A 21,813-nucleotide genomic window follows, 5' to 3' on the forward strand; every position below is an offset into this window, starting at 1 on the left:
TAAACCTTGAAGTATAAAATAATCATCGTTTAATCTAATAGGGGATACAGTAGTCTGTAAAAAAAAATTAACACATAACAGTGCCTTTATAGATTACTTACAATAGTGATTCTAACTTGCATTTTGTCCTTCATGTATCTTTTTAATTAGAAGTGGTATGGTTTTGAAAATATACATACAGTACTGCAATTAAGTACTGTACCTGTATATGGAATAAATATACTATATAACTAAATATTGTATATGTGTGCTGAGTTGCAGCAGTATTGCATCATTTGTGCTGCTGATGTGGCAATATTATGCAGTTTTCTTAATTATGAGAGCCACACTTAACATGCAGTAAAACAATAGTAATGTAATACCACCTCCCTTAGGCTCATGGAGTGTGTGGGAGGCTTACAGTTGTCAGGAGCTCGTGCCAAGTTATCATGTAATGAGCTAGTTAGGTATGTCACCAACCTGTCCTCTTAAAAAGAACGTCGCTTTTGGCCGTTTGCCCGAATGGCCAAATTTGGACGTAATTTGAAAATGAAAAATAAAGTGAAAATAAATTTGGGATTTTTTTTTCAACAACAGTAAGTTAAGGGTCCTCTGATAGGTTAGGTGGGCAGGAAATTCTCATAACGTTTCAAAACGTTATGAAAAACGTTAATTTAAATTGTCCTCTTATAACCTCTGCGCGTACGCCGGACGACTCAAATAGAAAACGGAACAGAACGTCACTTTTGTAAGTAGATTTCATTTCAAATTACGTCCAAATTTGGCCATAGTGCGCATACCAGCGAAAAGTGACGTTATTTTTAAGAGGACGGGTTGATGTCACAGCAGTGAGTGGTAGTTACTGCCCAACATTAGTTGGTACTGATTTATCTACCCACCTGAAGGACGGATCAACAGCTGGGTGAACTGTGTGCCCGCTGCCTGCGCCGGGGATCAAACTCGGGCTGGTAGATCAGCAGTCAGCCAAGCTAACCATTACACCAATGGGGTACATATTGCAAACGGTAAAGCTTTTTAATTAATGCTGTGCACCTTCCCCAAATTGCTGTGCTAGGAAACAACCACCATTATGATGCTAATGTGTCACCATTTCCGCACTTTACTCCGGCATCCTTTTTTGCTCTTTGTTGGCTTTGTTTGACCTGTCAGTTATTATTTAGAAACTACTTTCATTTAGACAAAATAATAACTGTTTTAGAAACATTTATGAAAGTCAAAGATATTTTTACAATTTGTTGGGGAATATTTTCATTGGTTTGCTTTTCTTTCATAGATTTATAAACAATGCTACATATTTGAACATTTTAACAACATTAGCATCTTACTGAAGCATCATTTAAAGTGAGGTAATACCACCTTAAAAAAAAAAGATAGTTGAGGTACATGTTTATCTCGCATAATCTTACTTTACCACACAAGGGTTGAAGATTGTGTTTATATCACATAACGTTACATAAAACTATGAGGGTTGAGGAATGTGTTTATATCACACAACCACATCAGGGGTTGAGGAATGTGTGTATATCACACAACCACATGAGGGTTGAGGAATGTGTGTATATCACACAACCACATGAGGGTTGAGGAATGTGTTTATATCACACAACCACATGAGGGTTGAGGAATGTGTTTATATCACACAACCACATGAGGGTTGAGGAATGTGTTTATATCACACAACCACATGAGGGTTGAGGAATGTGTTTATATCACACAACCACATGAGGGTTGAGGAATGTGTTTATATCACAAAACCACATGAGGGTTGAGGAATATGTTTATATCACACAACCACATGAGGGTTGAGGAATGTGTTTATATCACACAACCACATGAGGGTTGAGGAATGTGTTTATATCACACAACCACATGAGGGTTGAGGAATGTGTGTATATCACACAACCACATGAGGGTTGAGGAATGTGTTTATATCACACAACCACATCAGGGGTTGAGGAATGTGTTTATATCACACAACCACATCAGGGGTTGAGGAATGTGTTTATCTTGTGTAAAACAAAAGTTGCTGTAGCACCAAAAGTGCCTACCCTCGGACTTAAAAGTCTTGCAATGACAGTAATTTTAAAATAAATATCTTCACATTTCAGTAATTTCTAAAGAATATATTTCTTGCATCTGGGGTTATATACATGTAACGACATCCTCTCTCTTGTGCCTTGACAAAATATCTCCAGAAAAGTTCTCGTTATAATTTCTCTCTTAAGTTGCCATAAGTTTAAATGCATCTTGCACGAGAGGACTGGAATGATCATAATATTGGCCACACTGCTTTTGATTTCCAGTTTTGCTATACTTTGGAAGTGCATGTTTATTTTTATTTTTGTATTTACAGCGTAGGACTGGAGTAGCCATGTCTCATTATACAAGGGGATTGTGGAGGGGTAGAGATTTAACTTTTCCTTTATCGGGGTATCTGAAACTAGTGTGTTTTGTGTACACCATATTGTTCGTGATTTTTTTTGTCTTCTCTCTCTCTCCACTAGAGAGAGGTGTACATGTGCATGCAGCACATGTACACCTTTATACATGTGTGTGCACTTGTACATCTGTATACACATGTGCACTTGTACATCTGTAAACACATGTATATACTTGTACATCTGTGTACACATGTGTTCACTTACACATGCATGCATATATGTGTGTGTGTGCATTTACACACCCAAAACACTTGTAAAAAAGGAACTCAAATATTATGGTATGTGGAGTGGGACTTGTTGCTAACATGGACACTCCATTCTTAAGTTTGGTGTAGTGTCAAGGTATTGCAAGTTATTCATTTATAATTCAGATTTACAGCATATCATGTCATACTTTTGATTATGGATTATGAGTTAGAACCAACTTTGTTTGACATGTGCAATGAATAAGCATTGTGTTTATATTTGTACATAACATTGAGTGCTGTGTATGTTAGAGTCTAACCAGAGCACCACTTGTAATGTGTGGCAATCATAATTGGTAAGCTTCACAAATTACAGGACTTGTGGCAACCTGCAAGGAGTCTTGAGTATTCAGGTGCTAACTGTTGACAAACTTGGAATTAATAATAACTTGTAGCCTAGTTTTTTCTTGTACATGAAATTGATGATCAGTTTATGGTTTGTGCTTTTTAGTACTGCATTTTAGATAATGCTACATTTTAGATGTAAGGGGAAAATAGGTTGCCAGATATTAGAAAGAGCTTTGCAAATATAGTATGTACAGCAGTCATTGTATTAATATCAAGGCTCTTCTTATCATCTTATTAATATCAGTGAGACTTCTTATCCCATTAAAGCTTCCCAATACTCACAGTTGGCTCCTACTCTCAAATGACTTTTCTTGTCAAAAGCTTGCCTGCAATAACTAGGGTTAGACCTTGTTACATTCACTGAATGCTGGCTATTTCTGTGCATATGGCTCTATATAAAGATGTTCATGTCACAAACACTGAAATTATTGTTGTTGTTTTCATTAAGGTTTATTATATAAGTCAAAACACAGGTCATGCTATAGCACAGAATAGTCACATGCAGGTAAAACAAGGTGTGAGCCTTGCTGATAGTCCCTGCTGCAGGGACATCACTTTGGTAACCATCACTTGCTCCAGTGCCTCAACAAAGCTTTTATTGTAACATGTTGCAGGCGGCAGACGGCACGAGAACTCTGCTGTATAGTGTAAGGTATGTGTGTTTGCGTGTTGCACCTTGCATTTCTTCTCCCGTTCTTATCTATAAAATCTTAAAATACACTTGTGTTTACACCTTCTTCCTCTTGATAAGTTGTTTTTGCGCACACACACGAATTTCAAAGCGTGCTCTTGCTGCACATTCTCGCAAGGAATTATATCATGATGCACTTGAAGAGGAATGCCAACCCTGATCAGTAATTATATTTCACTTGTCACTTGCTTTCAGATGGTTATTAGAGCCATGCTCCTCCAAAGTTGTCACTTTAAAACTTGTGTGACATTGTTTTGTATTTTATTCTCTCTCTAATTTTGTCCCTAAGTTTTGTGATACATATTCTTCAGAGTTAAGTGTGCCTTCAAGTCTTAATAAGTACTTGAAGGTATGTTAAATGCTTGAAGATGACTTTGTATGACCTGCTTCTCAAGGACGGAAAGCTTCCAGAGGAAATGAGGATGGGTAGTTGCCAACAGCAAGCGATCTACTTTTTCCTTGACCTTCACATTGTGTTTATACCACATAAATACTCAACATTAATTTGGTTACTACATCTTGCTTCATTCTGTATTTTTTTATATTATTTCTCCATTTCCAAATTCAGTTCCATTTCTTATTTTACCATACTTGTCATCAATCTACTTTCATACTATATGAGCTATTTCTGAACATATTTCAGATACTGTGTATATTTTCTTGATTCACAGTTGTCATTTGATGTCATTCTTATAGTTTATGGCAATTCAAATACCAAAACAAAATCTTCTTTGACATGTAAATTTGCATTTCACAATCCTTGTTTACTATTAAGTATAAAATATTCTCCATCTGCACTACACACTGACTCTTTTTTATTAACCACAATTGTGGTGCTTATATTTTTATTTATACTGAGCACCTGTTACTGTGCACTTGTAGTATAACTCCTTCACCACCGATCCTGTTTTGTTACATCTCCCATATCCAGCTTCGTCATTACTCTCACTTGCCATAAATACTCATATTGCCGTTCATCATAATCTTCTCCATCAGTTAGGAGCACACTTAATTGCTACAGCATAATCAAATAATGGATCTTTCTCTTGCTACATCCTCAAACCTGTTTTTCAGTCCACTGTTACTTGTGACGTCCACTCACCCAGCTTCCCAAGATAGGTCCCTAAACCTACACTACCTCTTTGTTATAGAGAATAAGCTATGCCTGAGTCAGTTAGTGTTGCATAAATGTTACCTAGTCCCCAGAATGTGTATTGTTTTCATTCTTATGGTGAAGCTCTAATCAACGCTGAAAATTACTGCACGGATCACACGCGGAATAGTCGGTAGATGTTCACACATTTTGCAAATTTAGTTCTGTAATTTGTTTAGTGTTTATAGCACCACTCTGGGGGATGATAAAATAATCATTTGTGTCCTTTGGCAAATTATCATGCTAGTTTTGCTTTGTAGTTTTTTTGTGAGATTGGCCTCAAGTCATATATGGAGCTCACCAATGCATTAGTTTTTAGTAGTTTTCTTTTTTATGGTTTATTTCGGATGATACTGTATGTAGTTTTGCTCGCAGTATATATTTTAGCGTCATAGTTTTGAATCATCTGGATTTTGAATGCAATTTTAGCTTTTTTACATAATATTTTTGTAGTTGCTTTTTATATATACAGTGTGTGTATATTATGTATGTGTGTGTGTGTATTATTTATATATATATATATATATATATATATATATATATATATATATATATATATATATATATATATATATATATATATATATATATATATATATATATATATATATATATATATATATAAAAATATATATATATATAAATATAATAAAATAATATAATATATACATACAAAATTAATGTGTTATCGTTGTGTGCCGTTGAGTAAAATGCTAATTATATGTCTGGTGTGTTTCAGCTTCAGCCCCACCGCTGGAGTAAACTTGTGATAATTCCACTGTAAGTGGCCATCCTGTGGGGCTATCCAGACTGCCACTCGCTGTGTACAGCCTTCTTCAGTGCTGCCAGTCGCAGGGGGTATGACGACACAGTGACCCTCTCGTTACCACAAACTAATCAAACGACCACGTTGAATGCACAGAAACATTTGTGGCTCTGACAAAGACAACCATGCTCACATGTGGAAAGATATTTGTGGGCACAGATAAAGGAAAAGAAAGAATTTGTACAAGAAACTTCAGTTATAAGAGCCAAAGCTGGCAGTGAGCGTGTGGTCATAATCAAACAGACAAGTTTTGCTGTTTTGTCATGATATGGAGCCCTGGTGTAATGTTGTTTAACTCTATGAGTATGAGTTCTGTGTCAGGCCTTAGTGAGAAGTAATGCTTAAAATATATTTATGATCTGTTGAAGTGTGACGGTGATGACTGAGAAGAGCGGATGTTACTGAAGGATTGCATATGATGAAATGTTATTTATCATAAGTAGTGGTTTATTATTAACTTTGTACTGAGCGTCAGAGTATGAATGAAATCTGATATCAATGAATCTTCAGATGGATACAGTGAAATACATGTGAAAAGGCAAGACAAGTGGTGCTTTAACATTTTTGGTCAAGAATTTTTGTGAGAAATGTGGTTTATAGTTTTTTTTTCCGGTGTGGAAAACAGTGCTAACTATAAGGATGGACATCCCAGTAATCCAGTTGTTGCACTCGTGTAGTAAACACATGTAAAGCTTTTTCATTATTAGTATTTGGCTCATGTATGTTCATTTAAGGTACCGTCATAAGTGATCGCCCCATCGGTAGTGAAGTGTATCCCACACATTTATTTTTATCTGAGTTATTCATCTTTACAAATTAATAAATCTTCTGATACCTATGTACATTTTGGGTACAACGTTACCATATTTGTCATAGCAACTTTCTTTGGAGTAATGGGTAATGGACAATTAAGTCTAATTTGTATATCATTCCCTTAGACCATTCCATTTATTACAGCTGGTTTTAGAGTAAGATTTGGATGTCTGCATATTCCTATTAGAAAAATTCATTGTGGGTACTTCATAAAGTTTACGAATCTCAAAATTACAGGCCTAAGACTTGTGCAGTTCAGGATCATCAAATTCTTTATAAACCTTGTTGAATGTTTGGCACTGGAAGACTGCTATACCATGTACTACACAGTCAGGTCTGTTGAAGCACCAAGATTTGCGTCTATGTGAGAGGTCATATTAATCATTTTATACACATGGTTGTATGTAATTACAAGGTAAAACTTAGCTCTCAGGTTGGAGATGACATGTTTAATATTCCATGTCCTCTTTTTTTCTTTGACTTTTTTCTCGGCTGGTGTGTAGTCATGCCAGATTTCCTCCTACCCTTACACTACACATTAGACACTCATACCATTTGCCCAGTCTCGTCTACGCCTTCATATCTATTGCCTCTACTCACCTACTGGTTTTCATCACACTTACTGATCTTACTTTATGCAGACTTTACATGCTTCATGGCAACCATATCTCCATCAAATGCTCTCAACTTTTTCTACAATTCCTAAGTCAGCTCAGTTGCTCTTCACCCACACATGGACGCTCATAACAGCCTCTACTCTCCCCACCTGTCATGGTGCCCCACCTTCACATGCTGGCATTGGTGACTGCAGAAACAAATTTGTTATCTCACTGCAATTTGTTCCGTTTACATGTGGATCTTGGCCATGAGGGAGAAATTTTGTGAGTGACAGTAATTTCTATAGACTGCCTCTGAGCCTTCATTTTGCTCTCCAATTCCCAAGATAGTTTATTTTAAAGCAAAATAATAAAGCCAATTTTTATATCGTTGAACCTCCCACAATGCCTACTGGCTGTTAATTTAAAACTCACTTTTATCATTAAGTTAATTCCCATTATAATAACAAGTAAATTGATGCTCTTGAGAAAGTTCCTGCATTCACCAGTGAAATAGAGGTGTGTCAAAGTGTATGTAAGTAATCCAGAAGGAACAAATTTTTTATATATTCCACTAACTTGTGTTGATAAGAAAAGATGCACTCATGTTTATCACATGCCCTGTATCATGTAGCATTAAGTGATCCCAAAGTTTTGTACTTCATATTTATCTTCATATATTACAAAAAAAAAAAAAATTTTGTTTACTAGATTGCTTTTTCCTTATTTTCATATTGTTGCAAGTAAATCCATTCTCTTTTGTGGGTGGACAGTAATCCATTTCCTTCACTAGTCAGGACTTGTGTTAAAAAAAGAAGCGGCTCTTGACAATTTAAGCAGATCAAATTGTATTAAGTAATTGTGTTTAATTTGCATTACAGTATTCCAGCTTTTATATAGGCCTTGTATAGCATTCCAAAGATCCAAGGTTATGGACCAAAGAATGGCACACCCATAGTTTGCATCTACAGTATATATTTTATCACTGAGAATTGTCACAATGATTTAAGCTGTGCAGTAATATTTTGACAAGTATTATGATATTAAAGACCTGTTTTAAAGATAGTATTGACTTTTTTTTTTTTTAAGACAATTAGAAACTCTTTGTGCTCAACTTTGACATGGGAAAAGCTGCAATGAAGCATTGTTGCCCTCTTGTCATCAATTATGCCGAATTGACATTTTTAGTCTCGGAACATGAGCACATATTTATGTTGCTCGTAATCGGTGCTTTGAACATTCCTGTGGAACACACTTTCTGTGAAGTGATATATATCACACTGCATTTTATCAACTAAACTTCGTGTGTTCGGCAGTTATACATTTTCAGTAACCCTAATTTAACTTTTTATAAATTTTCTCTACAAATTGACTTTACCTATTTGACCCCCGTCCAAATTTCGGCCAAACATCCCTATCCCTCGTCCTGAAGAGCACCCAAGTGACCTTCCAAAGAAAAGAAAATTATAATGCTGCAATGTCCATAACTAATTGCTAAAGAGTCTACAGTATTCTGCCTTTCATGAGAAGCAAACTACTAGTATTGGAAAAGGGATTTTGTTATAAATCATTCATTCTATACAAGTTAGTACAATATATGCTAGTTATGGCAAATTAGGCATAGGGGTTCTGTCCAGTGTTTGCATCATTTGCAGAAAAGGAAGGTTTTGGTCACATTTCTTGCTTGTAACATGCTGTTTATATTCTCGAGCACTATCATGTTCAAAAATTATATCATTGCCAGAAACACTTGCCAAGGTGAATGGATGGACCAAATTCCACCAGACTAAGATACCTAAGAAATTGAGAAAAAAACAACTGGATAAGAAGAGAAATAAGAATATTTTTTGTAAAATATAAATACTATGTTTAGATAATAAATAGCATTTTTAAAGAATAAAATTATTGACAATAAATGCCAGATAAAGTGTAACCAAAGAGAGAGGTCTTCAGTGGGGGGAAGAGAGATCACTGCACGTGTGCTGTGGGCAGTGAGTCTCGTACGCAGCATCTGCTACCTCAGCTGAATGTATCACTGATAAATTATGTGATTAGTGTGCGTAAATAGCCACCAACTGAAATTTTACATATTCAAGACATATCACAATTGGGATCGGCATAAGAATTCCTATAATTACCAAGAGTTTACATTTCTCTTGTTTTTATTACCTATTAGATAAACTTTATTATATACAAGTCTTGTATTGGAAGAATTTTGGAGGCTATGGCATCATCGTCCCCAAAAAATATTTATGCAAAATAGTAAGCAAGACATTTTTCGTTAATCACCTGTACTGTATTATTAATGTGTGCCCTTAAATTTTACAAGAAACGTCAAAATAAGAGGTAACTCTTTATCCTAATTTTAGAAAGTGACATCAAGAATTGAATGAGAAATTCTGTTTATCCAAGGAAATATATTCTTTTCCCACAAATTATCTCATTTGGAAAGAAAAAAACCTCAGAATTATTTTTAATATATTTAAATTTGTAAACTCTAAAATTTGTAAGTGTTAACTTACTAAATTTGTAAGTGTTAATAATTTAAAGATGGGAAGAGAGGGGTAAAAGGACAAAATTACTATTAGTAGTGTGGGGACACTGGAGCCCCACAACGGAACATAGTGACTCGAGTCAATATGTTACGCGAGGTAACGGTGCTTCTAGAGGTAGTCAACTTCTTACTATCATTTGTTACATAAAAATATGTAAGAAGTCAGCCATTATAGAAGCAATAGTAAATGGTCATGGTTTACATGAATGAATACCGTAACATTTTGACGTTGTATTTTGTATTGATGCTAACAAAATAAGCATTGCTGTTATATTGTATGGTTTAACATATGTTGTATTTGATTGATGATCTTTTTAAATAAATTACACGAGTTATTTAACAAATGACAATATACAAGCCTTTGAACCAAGTAAAATGTTTATGATTATACAAGCAAACTTTGAGTAAAACCCCTAACTACCTTTGTAGTTCATATTCAAGGTTTGTGGTGGTAGGCAATTATTGGGCATTAAAGTAAGAGTATCCATCACAAACTTACCAGGACAACTTAGAACAAAGAGTTCTTGCCTTTATCAGTGTTCTATTTGAAAAGAAATTTTGAGATGTGCTCAAGTACATGCTCATTATTCCTTATTGCCAGTTTGATGTTCTGTCCCTAGCCAGCCTAACACTGCAACTCTCTGATGTCTACATGATGCATTTGGGCATAGAGTAGATTTACTATGTTTCCATATGTAGTTTGATCATTGTTACCGTCAGTACACAATATAAACATGAGTGACATCATTTCTTTAAACTCAGTGTTTTATGATCACTCCATATGTTTAATAAATAAATGATGTGTGCTTTTTATATCAATGTAAATTTTTTACCCTTGTTATTTTTAGTCAGATATTAAAAGCTGGTTATGGGTTTTCCAGTTGTGTTTATACTTACGTATAGATGAGGAGGAGTAGGTGCTTGCCTATCTACAGGGAGTTAAATGTAGCCCTTGGGCTCCACCTCATTGCTAGTGTACCTAGTGCATTTATGTTGCTTCATATTTTAGAACTCTATCATGCTTGCTTTTGAACGAGGGAGTTGTGGTTTCTACAGCCTCTGCGCGAAGCTCGTTTCACTTCTTTTGTATCCAAATTTGACATAGTATAACATTTTCTTAAATTTGACTTAAATTTAAGGACTCATTTGTGTTTCAAATTTCCATTGGTTTGGCCTTGTTCTCTTTTTCCATCATTTGGAATAAAGATTGTCTGTCCACTTTAGCTATTTACTTTACTATCTTGTATGGTATCAACATACCTGATTATTTTCTTTTCTTTGTAGTCTCATTAGAATTAGTTCTGTTAACCTATCCTCATAGTTCAGATCTCTTATCTCTGGCACCATTCTCTTAGCAAATACTGTATCAGGAATCTAAATTTGGTTTTCAATGGCTTTACAAGATGAAGATTCAGTTCTAAGAGATTCCTGATTTTCTGGATGATCTAAAATTTTGTCTCCCCCCCGCCCCCAGTGCTCCTGTTTGCTCTGTGTTGTTCGACAAATTTCTTGATGAATCTAATTGACATTGATCTTCATTCTTTCTACTCTCATTTTAGCATCCTAAATGATACAGCTTATTTAGGAACTTTCAAATATTCTGTAACACAGTGCTTATATAGCTATCCTGACTTAGCACTTTTTGATAGTTACTCATTTTAGTAACTGGATGTAGTTTTACATGCTTATTTGTTAGTGTGGTGGATTCACAGTGCTGTCCTGGCCCTGGAGTCACTTAATCCTTAACATGCCGCAGTTATCAAACCCTGATATTGGCCTTTCCTCGTCTTTAGGAGATAGACAAAGTTTGCTGAGTTCCCAGTCATATTGTTGTTTTGGACACTACTGCAAAATAAGCTGCTTGTAGTCTATCACATCCAGAAATTAATTCCTTATTCATATTTCTACCCTGTAATTCATAACATGATCTGCGACCATTGTAAGGATAGATGTTTAGCTATCATAAATTAACATATTATTTTGTTAAAGCTCTGCCAGTTCTAGCTCAGAAAAAACAAAATGAGGAATCAAGTATGTCAAATAACAGAATGCAGGGAATATTATATAGAAGAGCAGACATCGGTGGAAAAAAAGATACTACAACCAGATGGTAAAATGGTGCTATATTGGTCAAGCTGGAAAAGAAAGTGCTTTAAGAACTTTACAGCACTGTTTTCATAAATGCATTTGATTGTATTGTGTCCTCTCTTTTTGAGTGCAGTTCATTAAAAACAAATATTGATGACTGACCTAGTTGCTGTTGTGGTGACTTTTTCCCTTGTATAGCAGAGGCTCCAAAAGTACAATTAAGAGTAATCCCTATCTTTTACGACAACCAACCATGATTTTTAAATTGCTATAAAAGCATGTTATGACATTTATGTACTACAAAACATAGTGTTCATTATCCTCTTTTTAATCCTTTGTTAGCCCCTTATTTATAAGGACATTCAAACTGAGAGGTAAACATTCACACCTGCACATGTAGGGTGTGATACACAATGTTTGGGTACTGAAAGCATCAAGATCTCTCCTCGTTTTAAAGTAATACTGTACAGCATTGTCAAATACCACCTTGGGTACTAATACGGTAAGTGAACATTTTTCAAGATAAACTTTTTCTTGTGTTGTCTAAACTGGATTGTAGCTGTTTGGTAAATAAGCCGGCTTCAGCTTCAACCCTTCATCATCCTTGATTTATATCATACATCACTTTTATAGCATTTTATCAGTGTGTGTGTGTGTGTGCGCGTGTGCGTGCAGTTTTGTGGTTATTTGCCAAGAAAATGGCACATTTTCAAGAGTATTAATCAGTAGGGAGGCAACCACCTCATAACTCCAATGAGAGAGACTGCCAAAACCAAGAGAGATAAGGCCATAGAATTAGGCATCAGTTAAGATATCAAAATGGCTGTCGTCATGGCCTCTGAAACAGAGGATAGACACCAAATCAAGAGGAGGAGGTTGGAAGACATGTTAAATACCTCATATACTACTGCCATAAAAGAAAGATTCAGGTGTAAATCCAAGAAACCAGCCACTTATATACCATACTGGTGACAATATACTCAGGGCCTAGAAAGTCCACATATGAAGATGAGTGGAGAGCCTCAAACTATCTTTGTGTGTTGCGATCCTCTGAGATAAGTAAATCCTTAGGAATACCAAAATATATTTCCATTGAGGATTTTTTAATCTGTTAGTAGATATAGTATGACACTAATTAAGCTCTGCTTCTGTGGAATTATATTACTCAGTTTGAATCAACATTAATTATATTAACATAGTTTCCCAGTTCTGCCCAGGGTACTTTTATTTTTGACTTGTTATGCATTGGAGGTTGACAAAAATCAAAACTATATGCATGCACAGAAATCTTTCAAATGATTCTATAACCCAAGTCCCTCTGCTTAGTGTTCTTTACTTACGAATTACACATATCATTGATAAAATATATCTTAAAAGATAAAAAGTACATGTAAAAAAAGAAAAAAGAAACTTCATGTCTAGTCAAAACTTGTAGCAAATGTTGGCCTACATCTGCATCAAGTATTAAGAGACAGTAACCCTGGCTTGATGCATTCTTTTGATAGTTACTTGATATACAGTAACAGTCAATAAATATATATTATGATACATTATATTAAATGATTCTTGAGATAAAGTCAGGACAGCATTGATTATGAAAGGACTGTAGGAATGTCAGCAATGTGACGTTGGGATATCTATCTTACACTACTGCAATCACGATGGATATTAGGCTCCACCACAAGTCACGCGATGTTATGAGATCCAATTCTACCCAAAAGTTTAAGTATGGGGTCCACTTCCACCTGTTGAATGGGTATTTGGTCCACTACCACCTGTTGGATGGGTATGGGGTCTACTACCGCCAAGAGGATGGATATATGGTCCATTACCATCCACAGGATGGGTAACGGGTCCACTACTACCTGTAGGATAGGTAATTGAAATTGAAATTGAAATAAGTTTATTGAGGTAAAATACACACAAAGGGATAAGGTAGCTCAAGCTATTCTCACCCCATTCAGTACAACGTGTTAATATATACATAGACACACATCACAAATAAACATATTGCCAAACATTCTGAGAGGTAAACATATACATTTCCTCCTTCACAAGGAGTATGTTATCAGACGTACACACAAATACTTTTATGACCTAGGATAGGTATGTGGCCTACAACCGCCCATAGGATGGGTATGGGGTTCACTACCATCAACAGGATTGGTATGGAGTCTACTGCCGCACAGATGTGGGCGGTAGTGGACCCCATACACATCGAGTGGCCAGTTGTGAACCCAATATCCATCCTGAGGATACACTGGCAGTGTTGAAGGCAGTAATGTTCAATATACAGGTTCCCAAGTAGGAAGACTGAGAGGCAAGACCGACGAGAGGCATCAAAATAGTTTACTCTTTACTGAAAATAGTTAAAAAGTTATAATAAGTCCATCCTGTGTCAACTAATGTTTCAACCCATGATTTAAACCACTATTCTACAGTGCATCGTGTTAGAGGTTAGCACTTAGGAGAAATCTTGGTGCTTCTCAGTAAATTATAAGAAGCACTCTATAAAGTATTACATATAATAATGGTTCGTTCGCGAAACATTATATAAAATAGTGTAAGCTTTGAAAACTAAAAGAATGGATTGTAGGAACGTTAACAGAAAACGATGTAACTGGAATGTCTATGGGGTACACTACTGCAAAAAGGATGGATATAAGGAGGTCCACAACAATGCACACGATGTTTATGAGGTCCACTACTACCCAAAAGGATAGGTATGGGTTTCACTTCCACCTGTTTGATGGGTATGGGGTCCACTACCTCCTGTAGGATAGGTATGAGGCCTACAACCGCCCATAGGATGAGTATGGGTCCACTACCATCCAAAGGATGGGTATGGGGTTGACTGTTGCACACGGGTGGGCGGTAGTAGACCCTATACCCACCCTACGGGTAGTAGTAGACCCCATACCCATCCTACGGGTGGTAGTGGACCCCATACCCATCCTACGGGTGGTAGTAGACCCCATACCCACCCGACGGGTAGTAGTAGACCCCATACCCATCCTACGGGTGGTAGTGGACCCCATACCCATCCTACGGGTAGTAGTGGGCCCCATACCCATCCTACGGGTGGTAGTGGACCCCCATACCCATCCTACGGGTGGTAATGGACCCCATACCCATCCTACGGGTGGAAGTGGACCCCATACACATCGAGTGACTAGTTGTGGACTCTATATCCATCCTGATGATACACTGGCAGTGTCGAAGGCAGCAATGTTCAGTGTACAGGTTCCCAAGTTAGTTTAGTTCATTTATTATGCACCCCATACCCATCTTGTGAGCGGTAGTGGAAAGTGTTACAGAGGCACATAATGGGCTCAGGGACTCAACCCTACAATTCATTTAGCTAAACAAGTTACAATCTTGATGAGTTTGTTACAAAATTCACCGACGAGAGGCATCAACATCAGAGGCTCTAGTGTCACGTGACAGACTTGATGTGGTGAGAGGCAATGTTGTGTTATGTTATCCCGTCGTTGTAGATGTTCTTTATATATCCCGAGATGGTCTTATATTTTATTTATTTTATTTTATTTTATTTATATATTTACAAGAAGGTACATTGGGATTGTGAGGATACATAATATGGTAATTACAATCTTGTAAAGCCACTAGTACGCGCAGCGTTTCGGGCAGGTTCTTAATCTAACACTATCTAATATAGTTGCCTGTCATGGGACGTTAATAGTTATTATAAAAGCATAAATGTTCCCACTTCAACTAGTTAAAATCACTTAATTTATCATTAACGAGCAATATCTTAAGTCAACTGAAAGCAAATATTTAACATCATCCAGTGTTGTGTCAGGAATTTTGGTTGTTGTGTTTGTTAGTCTGTTATTGCATATATTGTATATTGTAGTTGTGGAGCGGCCATTAACAGTTCTGGACTGACGGACGATTACTACTTCACTGCCGATTCTATTGCAAATGTTGCTCTGTTGTACCTGTTGTTCTGTTGCAACATTTACAATAGAATGTTGTATTTGGTTTGTGAATTAGATTTTGAAATTAACTTCAAACATTTAAGCTGGGGATCATTATTGGTTCATTAGAGACTCGTTCGTATTTGGGAAAGTGAAGGAGTGGTTGTTGGCCATTGTTAATTGACACTTCAGACGCGCAAAATGTTAACCAATGGGGTGAGTTTTAGGGTGAATGTCAACCAATCAGCGGCCGGGTTTGGTTGGCTGCTGGTTATAAAAGAGACGACGAGACAAAACTCACTTCAGTGTGGTTTTACCTCACTTTTGGTATACAGTTCCAGCTTCGTCTCTTTGAAGGTGAGCTGTATGTGGCGGAGCGTCCCCCTTCATCCTCCCCCCCCCCTGCTTCCTTGTTGCGTCCTCCCCCTGCTTCCTTGTTGCGTCCTCCCCCCCTCCCCCTGCTTCCTTGTTGCGTCTTCCCCCCCTGCTCCCTTGTTGCGTCCTCCCCCCCTCCCCCTGCTCCCCTTGTTGCGTCTCCTCTCCCCCGCCCCCCTGCTCCCTTGTTGCGTCTCCTCTCCCCCCGCCCCCTTGCTCCCTTGTTGCGTCTCCTCTTCCCCCGCCCCCCTGCTCCCTTGTTGCGTCTCCTCTTCCCCCGCCCCCCTGCTCCCTTGTTGCGTCTCCTCTTCCCTCGCCCCCCCTGCTCCCTTGTTGCGTCTCCTCTTCCCTCGCCCCCCCTGCTCCCTTGTTGCGTCTCCTCTCCCCCGCCCCCCCTGCTCCCTTGTTGCGTCTCCTCTTCCCTCGCCCCCCCCCTGCTCCCTTGTTGCGTCTCCTCTTCCCCCGCCCCCCTGCTCCCTTGTTGCGTCTCCTCTTCCCCCGCCCCCCTGCTCCCTTGTTGCGTCTCCTCTTCCCCCGCCCCCCTGCTCCCTTGTTGCGTCTCCTCTTCCCCCGCCCCCCTGCTCCCTTGTTGCGTCTCCTCTTCCCCCGCCCCCCTGCTCCCTTGTTGCGTCTCCTCTTCCCCCGCCCCCCTGCTCCCTTGTTGCGTCTCCTCTTCCCCCGCCCCCCTGCTCCCTTGTTGCGTCTCCTCTTCCCCCGCCCCCCTGCTCCCTTGTTGCGTCTCCTCTCCCCCGCCCCCCTGCTCCCTTGTTGCGTCTCCTCTTCCCCCGCCCCCCTGCTCCCTTGTAAAAATATATATATTCAAAGCTATATCAAGTTGTTAACGACTACTTTAATTCAGCAACCTAGAGATGTAATTCTAGCAATGGGTAAAGTTAATTTAAGCCATGAACTAGGTTCTGTTAATCTTCAGGATGTCTATCCATGGTGTTTAGTGTTTTTTTTATAACGATTGACGCTAATTATGTACCTTCCTGTCGTGTATATATATTTTAAAATTGCACTTCAGTTGATTGTATAATTCATAACATCAGTGTAGTATGTCAATAGTTGTAATGTAAGAAGTTACGGGAATACTTGTTCGTGACCATTGGACCTAAACAATAGTTAACTACAGGTTCGTAGTGTTGCAGTTGTCAGCGCCTCGGAGGTCTACACAAGGCGGTCACAAGGCGGACAAACGCTCAGTAAGTAAAATTCAGATGTTTCTATTGTACACTTCCCAACAGTGGATTGTTTTAGCAGTTCAAAAAGTTGTAGTTTACCAATATACAATACAGCCATACACGTTTACTGTATTGGTTACTTAGGCCAATCTTGACACTTATTCTGTTAAATGCACACAGTCGATTACTTTTTTACTTTTAACAGCTTATCTAAATTACTTAGCAGTCACTTGCTATAAAGGAGTAGCATTAATCGGTCTTCTATAGTGTTGGCTACCCCCCCCCCCCCCCTCAAAAAAAAACTTTCAGCCTGATTCGAAAGTTGTCTACAAATATTTAGATTATCTATAACCTTAGCTTAGAGGATTAACCAATGGTTTGAGTATCCTGGAAAGTATTAACTTAACAAAACTAATTTAACTTTGTTGTGTAATTGTTACGAAGATCGAATGTCAATACAATTTTTACCTTGGCTTGCCTTATTAACCATATTCTTGCAGGAAGGTTAAGTGTAAATGCACTAGTCTTAAATTGGTATTACTTTTCAGAATCCAGAATGCTTCTGCTTAATACTGGTGTGGGAGTGTAGTCTCAGGACTATAATGCCCCAGACGGCTCCCTGGTGGTGGTGGACCAGTCGTCTCTTGAGTAAAACTCCCGAGTCTGCACCAGTATTCGTCTCGCCTCTCCCTTCCCAAAAGTCCTTCAGGGAGTCTCTACAGTTCTCACAAGAGACTAAACGGTTTCAAACTAGTTTAGTTCTATATTACGTCCAACAGTTCTCTTCAAGCGGCACTCTTGTCCTTCCAACACCTTCCTGCACTTGAAGTGCCCCAGCTCCCATTCGCCCCTCACCCCCAGCTTGTCTCCCGGCCTTAAAGGCGACAGGGAACTCGACACTCCATCCTGTGGAATACCTGGTAAGTAAAATATTCTGGTTTTGATTTGGTTAGTCTCTAAATCTCATAGATCAAGAGTAATGTGCTTAGCGTACCAAAGATGCAGGTTTGAAGCCTCAACATGACTCTTGTTGTTCCCCTTTGAGTAAATTTCGATTAAATTTTAAACCGTTTCACATGCATCAAAACAACGGCTAGTATGAACTGTGCGTAAATACTAATACTCTGTACTGTATTTACTATCTTCTGATTTAGGGCTTTTATCCCTCTTTCAGGTAAGCCCTGATGCCAAGAAAAGTCCTCAAACTCATTTTCGTAATTTAAAGGTGAAGAAAAAAGTGAATTACTATAGAATGTATTACTATAAACAATTTGCACAACGTTTAGAACCTCCATGGTTCATTCTAAAGTGAAAAGAATTAACAGAACTGGTTGATTTATACCCGCACTGGGTCAAGCGATAAGACAATAAAAGGTAAAAACATGGATACACAAGGGATAAATCGGGAATGAAGCACATAAGGTAAGGTAATTGCAGAAGGCCTATTGGCCCATACGAGGCAACTCCTATCTACATACAAAGATTAATCAGGTGTAATTGGCCTGTTATGTTGAACAGTCTTCTGTGTTGGCATCGTTATGTTCTGGTCTTCACCCACCATGAGAGTAAGGACAAGACCAGAACATAACGATGCCAACACACAAGACACTGTTCAACATAACAGGCCAATTACACCTGATTAATATTTGTATGTAGATAGGAGTTGCCTCGTATGGGCCAATAGGCCTTCTGCAATTACCTTACCTTATGTGCTTCATTCCCAATTTATCCCTTGTGTATCCATGTTTTTACCTTTTATTGTCTTGTCACCTGACCCAGTGCGGGTATAAATCAACCAGTTCTGTTAATTCTTCACTTTAGAATGAACCATAGAGGTTCGAAACGTTGTGCAAATTGTATAAGTGTAATACATTCTATAATAATTCACTTCACCTTGAAATTACGAAAAAGAGTTTTGGAGAACTCCTCTTTCAGCTAAGCCCTGATGCTAAGAAAACAGGGATAGAAGCCCTAAATCAGAAGATAGTAAATACGGAATATGCGGTCATATTCAGTGAGACATGTTTGAGAACCTGCTGCCAGTATACACCAAATACTAATACTGTACCTACAGCTGGGATCAAGCCAATTCTTACTGCTAGTCTTGGCAGAGAGTTGCAGCTAATTAATAATTCAAGATAAGGAACACTTCAGTCAGTGAGTTTACTTGTTAGTGTTTAACATGGTTACAAATAACTGAAATGTGCACTAAACATTTAATATGGTCATCCTGCTGGACTAATTTACTTAACGACCAAGACTTTTTCTAACACGACGTAATTTTCAAGTGTGGTCCAGTTCGTGTGGAGAAGCGACTATGAGGGCGGAGCGAGGGCCTGGAGGTGGTCACCCGGGTACACTGTCTGCACCAACTGGTCTCGCTGGAGGGTCTGTATGGCTTGTCTGACTTTATTAATGGGTTATTATAGCTCAAATTGTCATAACATACCGGGTGTTTGGTAGATTTCGTAAAACTCGTAAGGGGTTCAACGGGTGTAAAGAGGTCCGTAAAAGGTAATATTAACTTAGATGTCTTGAATCTTATCATAATTCTGATGTTACTCCCGTCCCCAGGCTCGGGTGACAACAGGGAAGGCCAAGAGGACCGTCTCGGGGCACTGAAGAACATGTATAACAAAGGCATAAAGTGGCACGACATTGCCAGCATGTCGGTCTGTGGGACCAGCCTTTGATATTTTTTGCCAGAAAATGGCCTAGTTTGCTGAAAGGTTATATTGTAAAATATTAAAATTAATTATAGCACAATTTTCTTGAATACCTTACCTAGGTCTTTTGATGCTTTGTCTATACAACTTGCCACGAAATACCTTAATTAAGTTAGGGTAATTTTGTTTAGTTTTAGGAAAAAATTAATAAATGTTGGTTAAAGAAATTATTAATGGCTTGACTTGTCCCAAGACATTAGAAAGTGTACATATGGTGGTTCACTACAAAGTACCCCCCCCCCCTATTTTTTACAACAGACGGGAGTGTAGGCGGGTTACTTGTAAAACCTGGTTGTGGCACTATTTTGGGCCTCGTTCTCAGTGACCTCGCTAGTTATCTACGATGAAGGACTTTTGTCCTGTTTGGTTTGTCAGTGTGAGAGTATCAGGAAGAACTGTTTTGCACGAGATAACAAATGTTAAAGTAACGAAAGTATATCCCTCTGAAGTTTCTATGAAACTTATTAAAATGTGGAAAAAGTGATGCACGCATGATGTGTTGAGCTTGTTCCATCAGTTTTAATTATGTGAAGTGATACTTGCATTGATGGATAACCTTTTTATTTGGTGAATTTCTACTTTAAAAATAGCGAAGATGCGAGAGTCGGCCACGACAACCTGAGTAACGTCAACCTCGTGAACTGAAAGACTGTAACCTTCCTCGTGTTTGTGGCCGCCCACTGAGCCATGTTGGGACGCCCTGGTGGAGTAAGAGTACGGACACTTGGGCTGCCGCATGTTGGGACGCCCTGGTGGAGTAAGAGTACGGACACTTGGGCTGCCGCCTGAACAGGGAGAGACTGGTAAACACTCCCGCTGGTCTCCTGCGTTGGTCCATTATGGCTCACTCCATTAATCCAAGCATCATTTGTCTTCCTTCGCCCTCTGATTATTTCGCACTTTGATGGTGCTACATAGCCTTCCCGGTTTGGTGCCTTCTTTTGATAATTACCTTACCTTTGTCTTCCTTCAAAGATCTCTTGTTCTACTAGTCTATCTTGGGCTAAAAGTTTTGCATCTGACGTGGTTTCGTATAGGAGCTAGAAACTACATTAACTACCGATCAACTACCGTTGATCTTTTGGAAGAAAGCTGTCAGACGCCTCTGCCATTGAATTTTGAGTTTGCTTGTCCATTTTAGAATTCAATCTTGGATAAATACGAGGCAGTAGGACAATGAATATGAACTCTAGTTATTCAAACTATTGATGTTATAGGTGTATCCATCTGGACTATTGTATCAAAGAATGTAAAAAGATTCTTAAATACTTCAAAGCATCTAAATCTAAAAGTTAGTTGATAGTTCATAAGTTTGATAGTCACATAACAGGTCTGATCTTGTCTTATGCACCCCATACCCATCCCGTGGGCGGTGGTGGAAAGGGTTAGTCACATAATGGGTTCAGGAAGTGAGCCCCAGAGTTGTGCCAATCGTTTGAAGCTCCCTGGACAATGTTACGTGTATACAATCATTTACACAAATACATACATGTCGATGATCTTCTGATATAGTGATTCAAGAGGCGCTAAAGTCACTATACATGGCACTATAGTGACACTCTTGCTTTACAACCACCCTATTGGGCGGCTACTGCCGCCTTTGTGGAGAACTTCAGCCATGTTCACCACACGACGGCGGCAGCTTTAGTTATGTGCGCCACCCAATTGGGCGGCAGCTTATGTGCGCCACCCAATTGGGCGGCAGCTTATGTGCGCCACCCAATTGGGCGGCAGCTTTAGCCATGTTCTCCACACGACGGCGGCAGCTTTAGTAATGTGCGCCACCCAATTGGGCGGCAGCTTTTGTGCGCCACCCAATTGGGCGGCAGCTT

General features: G+C 38.6%; 1 protein-coding gene and 1 long non-coding RNA gene across 6 annotated transcripts in view; both read left to right on the forward strand.

The window, feature by feature from the left end:
* Positions 1-10,482, forward strand: part of kuz (zinc-dependent metalloprotease kuz) — a 183,903-nt gene extending 173,421 nt beyond the window's left edge. For 2 of the 4 annotated variants that reach the window (XM_045756131.2, XM_045756133.2), the window contains exon 13: positions 5,618-10,482. In XM_045756131.2, the coding sequence (XP_045612087.1) occupies positions 5,618-5,640 (23 nt within the window). In that variant the 3' untranslated portion in view covers positions 5,641-10,482. Of the gene's footprint in view, positions 1-3,648; positions 3,687-5,617 lie in introns of all 4 variants that reach the window. The other 2 variants (XM_045756130.2, XM_045756132.2) reach the window with 2 other exon arrangements.
* A 5,493-nt stretch (positions 10,483-15,975) lies between these two features.
* On the forward strand, positions 15,976-20,151 carry LOC123766967 (uncharacterized). Of its 2 annotated transcripts, none has more exons than XR_011223298.1 (6): positions 15,976-16,053; positions 17,207-17,276; positions 17,804-18,175; positions 18,430-19,412; positions 19,544-19,643; positions 19,830-20,151. It is a non-coding gene; the product is annotated as an uncharacterized lncRNA (long non-coding RNA). The 2 variants fall into 2 exon arrangements; XR_011223299.1 differs by having other exon boundaries at positions 15,990-16,053; positions 19,330-19,412.
* Positions 20,152-21,813: the final 1,662 nt, after the last annotated feature.

This window comes from Procambarus clarkii, chromosome 60, assembly GCF_040958095.1.
Source record: "Procambarus clarkii isolate CNS0578487 chromosome 60, FALCON_Pclarkii_2.0, whole genome shotgun sequence".
Lineage (NCBI taxonomy): Eukaryota > Metazoa > Arthropoda > Malacostraca > Decapoda > Cambaridae > Procambarus > Procambarus clarkii.